The 4,268-nt window shown below is 37.2% G+C and overlaps 1 protein-coding gene across 1 annotated transcript; it reads left to right on the top strand.

Annotated features, from left to right (window-relative positions):
• Positions 1-209: 209 nt before the first annotated feature.
• LOC149205051 (fasciclin-like arabinogalactan protein 7) lies at positions 210-1,846 on the top strand. The gene is made up of 2 exons (XM_089393409.1): positions 210-290; positions 625-1,846. Exon 2 carries the CDS (start codon positions 654-656, stop codon positions 1,470-1,472), a length of 819 nt encoding a protein of 272 aa, XP_089249535.1. The 5' UTR covers positions 210-290; positions 625-653; the 3' UTR covers positions 1,473-1,846.
• The last annotated feature ends 2,422 nt before the right edge of the window (positions 1,847-4,268 follow it).

Below are 4,268 nucleotides of genomic sequence, written 5' to 3'. Positions count from 1 at the left end.
CTCTCCCATTCCATTTTGATAAACGTGACCCCACGATATCAAGCACCTTAAAATTATACAAATGGTTGGTTGCTGAGTTCAATCCACCCCTGCACACCATCTAGCCACTGCATCACAATCATAAGTTTAGTTTAATAATAAAAAACAAACATGATTGGTGTGGTTTCAGTATAAATTATTCTCCTTAACTTTCCATCCTCAAATCGAATCCCTCTCCCAGGAAGTACAGTATTTAGTTGCTTCATCGTTCCAAGGATTGTAGCAGCCTCTCAAATTTTCACTTTTGTTGGGTGATAAATTTATTTCCTCTTGCAATGTCCCTAGAATCATGTGTTTCCTAGCATACTGTATGTTTCTGATTTTCAATCACACTAGAACTTCAATTGTTTAGGAAACAGCTTCTTATTCATTTCAATAAGCAATGTGACTGTGATTGATGAGATGGGTGTTTTTGTTTCTGTTTGCAGTTTGTGTTTGAGATTAAAATAGCTGTGATCCATTGATATGGAGTGTTGAGTAGGTTTGACCTGCTGGAAATAGTGAGTAGAGTAGAGTAACCTGTTGGAAGATCTGGTTATGAATATGTTTCATGTCTAAAGTTGTTTTATTCTATTGCCTGATCAGGTGGTGTGGCTGATCCAATTGGAGTGACAATGAAGAACTGTATTGCAGTTATCCAGATGGTGGCTTGTTTGATTGTTATGCTGGGAATAATGGGAGGTAGCCATAGTCATGAGAAAGGAGGCACGGTAGTTCTGGCAGCTGAACTAACATCGACAATGATCCCAACCCCAGCACCAGCACCGGCACCAGTCTTCGCCAATCTGACAGCTCTTCTAATTTTAGCTGGGCCATTCAAGACTTTATTGAGTCTCTTGGAAGCCAGCGACCTGCTCACAACTCTACAGGCACAGGCAAACAACACAGAGCAAGGTATTACAATATTTGCACCATCTGATACTGCATTTTCTTCTCTCCCAAAGAAAATACTGGCCAATCTCACAGCTGATCAGAAAAAGGAAGTGTTGTTGGCCCATTGCATTTCCAAGTTCTACACATTGGCAGATTTCCAGGACTTCAACAACCCTGCCAACACAATGGCAACAGGCAGCAATGGGGGGAAATACAATCTGAATATCACTGGAGATGGTGGGGCTGTGACTGTGTCCTCTGGTTATGTGACCACACCAATCATTAGCACTGTGCATGTTACAGATCCCCTGGCACTTTATACTGTGGGGAAAGTGCTGCTCCCTGAAGACATATTTGGTCTTCCAAGCCCTTCTCCAGCCCCAGCCCCTAGTCCTGAAACTGACAGCTTGTCTCCCTCAAGCACCCCTGCCTCTTCTTCATCATCAGGCAATACTTCCTCAGCAACTCACTCAGCTGCATCATTTGTAGGTCCCCAACAATCTATTTATGCTTTTGTGGCAATAGCAGCTGGGGCTCTTTTGCTATTGCCAAGAGCCTGACCACAAATGAATTTCTGATGAGACGTGAAAGAGGCAGGGACGAACCTTCCAGCCTGCAGCTTCCAGGACTTGAAAACATTGTTCCAGTGTAGACTTTGTGAAGTATTCCCTCAAGGATTTATATTGTGTGGCTTAGGTTTTGTAATGGATGCTTGATAACTCGCAGTAGCAAGAATATGAAAGTCAGGCATCTCAGTTGTCATGACAGAGACTGTACTTTCCCTCATCTCCATTATTTGCTGCATTGTGAGGTCGCTGAATTGTGCCTTAACTCCCACGGTTATGGGGACGATCGTATGCTTAGTGTTGAACAATACTTCAGATATGATAACACTAAATGCAGGTTTTTCGAATGATGGGGGAGACTGAAACGCATGGGCAGAAATAAATAAGGTTCAATAGATCGCAAATAGACTCACAACATAATCTATAAATGTGTTTTTACTGCGTCATAGGTCAAGGTTGTGAGGTTGATAGGTGGTTTTTTGAACACCTATTATAATAGTCGTGGTGGTATTATTTGTAGTTAAAGTGTTAAAAAAAATGGGATTCTCCCCTGAAATGTATCAAGGGGGGCAAGGTGTTTATGGATTTAGGTGTATTTAATTTAAGAATGTTGGATGTTTGGAAGAAGGGTGAGGCACAAAGTTAATAGTTTATTGTGGTTAATTTTTTTATTATTTGAATTTATAGTATCCGAAAGGATTTTTGTGTTTTTGTTTTTGCTGATATGCATGTTTGATTGAAAATTGTTTTTCTCTGAAGACTTCTTCAAAGAGGAGAGAGACTTGAACTTATTGGTAAATCTTGGGATCTTGTCAAGATTTGAAGTACCCTAAGGACACAAATTTCCTCTTTTTTGGGGGCTTTTCCCAAATAATCTTTCTCTTTCTAAGAAGGGTATTCTTCAGGTGATTCATTGGTATTGATTAGACTCTCCCTAAGAAGATGCTTGTATTCATGACAATGTATGCATCTCAAGGGGACATGTTAATAATTTTGAGGCTACTTCCAAACATTATCCTAATAATAAATATGTATGGAGGCTAAAAGATGCTAGGAGATATGCATGTAAACAAAGATCCGAGTGTACGGTGTGTACCTCCCTCTCTTAGTAGTCTGTGATACTTTGACAAAGTTGTCAATGGCATTGTTGATGCCTTCAAGGTTTCTTACTCCCAATTTTCCCTGGGAAGAGAAAAGAGATGAACCCGCACCATGGAAGCAAGGAAATCGTCCTTCTTGGGATTATATCGCTCCTTCCAAAATCGCATGAAGAGCCCTTCATTGTTGAAAAAATATGACCCTCCAAAAACCCTGGATCTATCTTTTAAGCTAGAGAAAATGGCAATGATGAATCCTTTTACCCCTAACTCAAATTCTATTTGACTCTAGTGGTTCCATTTATTTCAAATCCACCCAATTAGCAACTTTTCATAGGGCTAATCCAATGAATTTTCATATCAAAGCGTGATCCTACAGATTTGGATATATCTTCAAACTTCATTAGATTTAACATCGTATTTTGGATCTTGCACCACTTTTGGCAAGAAATGCCCTAGATTTCTAGCTTGCCACAATGCACCCAATGGAGGTTTTGTTGCGAAACCATAAACCCCAATTTGCTCAACTGCTCTATGAAAAGGATGTCGAAGATGAGGAGATTGAAGGGGAATACTAATAGATCAAAAATCGTTATGAACTCTTGAAATAATCTAGCTAAAGGAGGGGGTAGAGCCCCCTTTCTTGAAGCCAAGCATAGATGGCTATGTAGAAAAAACCCTAGAATTTGCATAGCAAAGCAAAAACATTTTTTTTTAATTATTAATATCTAGCATAAAATTACCTTATTTCATATGGACATCGAGATATTTTATTCATACCTAAGAGCGAAAGAGAAATATGTTTACATCTCCTTCGTATTGGGTTGTAATATCAACAAGTAACCGAGTGAGAACACTAAGAGTGGAATTATTGATGTTTTATAATGATTTTAATTAAAGGTAACTAAACATGCATTTTTGTTTTTTATTTTAACTCACATTGTATTCTTATTTAGAGGATATTATATTTTTATTGTAAAAAGGACACAAGTCAAATCAAGATTGAGCACATAATAAATTACATCTCCCCTTCAACTAGGTTGTAGAATACGACACAATTATTATTATTATTATAAAAAAGTTGATACTAAAATATTTCACTTAACAAGAAAATATATAATCTTTAACCTTAAGAACCTTATTTACATTTTTAAATAATCCCAAATGTCAAAGTTGAAAATCAAAATAGAATCAAAGAACATCGAATAATAATCATGGCAAGGAAGCCATGAACTCATGGTAAAGAGGCCATGAATCTAACTTGCTAAGGAGATCAAGTCAAACATGAATGTCTAACTTGATCCAAATAGAACGAAGGTCTAAACTGATATAAAACAAATACCTAACTTGCTAAGTGGATTAAGTCAAACACAAATGTCTAAATTGATCAAATAGAACACACACACACATAATTTACAAATTAAACATCAAATAATAATCATAATAAAATTAAAGGAATCTAACCTAGGCTCTATATCTTCAAAATAAAAATTCACATTCATACATCTAAACCTATGTAAAAAGCAACTCTTCCAACACATATACTCTATCACACGAAAATAGAAATCCTCATATCATTCATGATCATAGAATGTGAAAACTCAGAATACTAAAATCCATCATTTTGACAAAGGTAGCTTATCACACCCACTCTCGCATGGACAAAGTTACATATAATAAGAATCGACAAAAA

Source organism: Pinus tabuliformis, chromosome 1_2, assembly GCF_031772625.1.
Source record: "Pinus tabuliformis cultivar Carrire ecotype Pingquan chromosome 1_2, CPIR1, whole genome shotgun sequence".
Classification (NCBI taxonomy): Eukaryota; Viridiplantae; Streptophyta; class Pinopsida; order Pinales; family Pinaceae; genus Pinus; species Pinus tabuliformis.
Note: the sequence above shows the minus strand (reverse complement) of the source record. Positions and strands in the feature narration are given on the sequence as shown.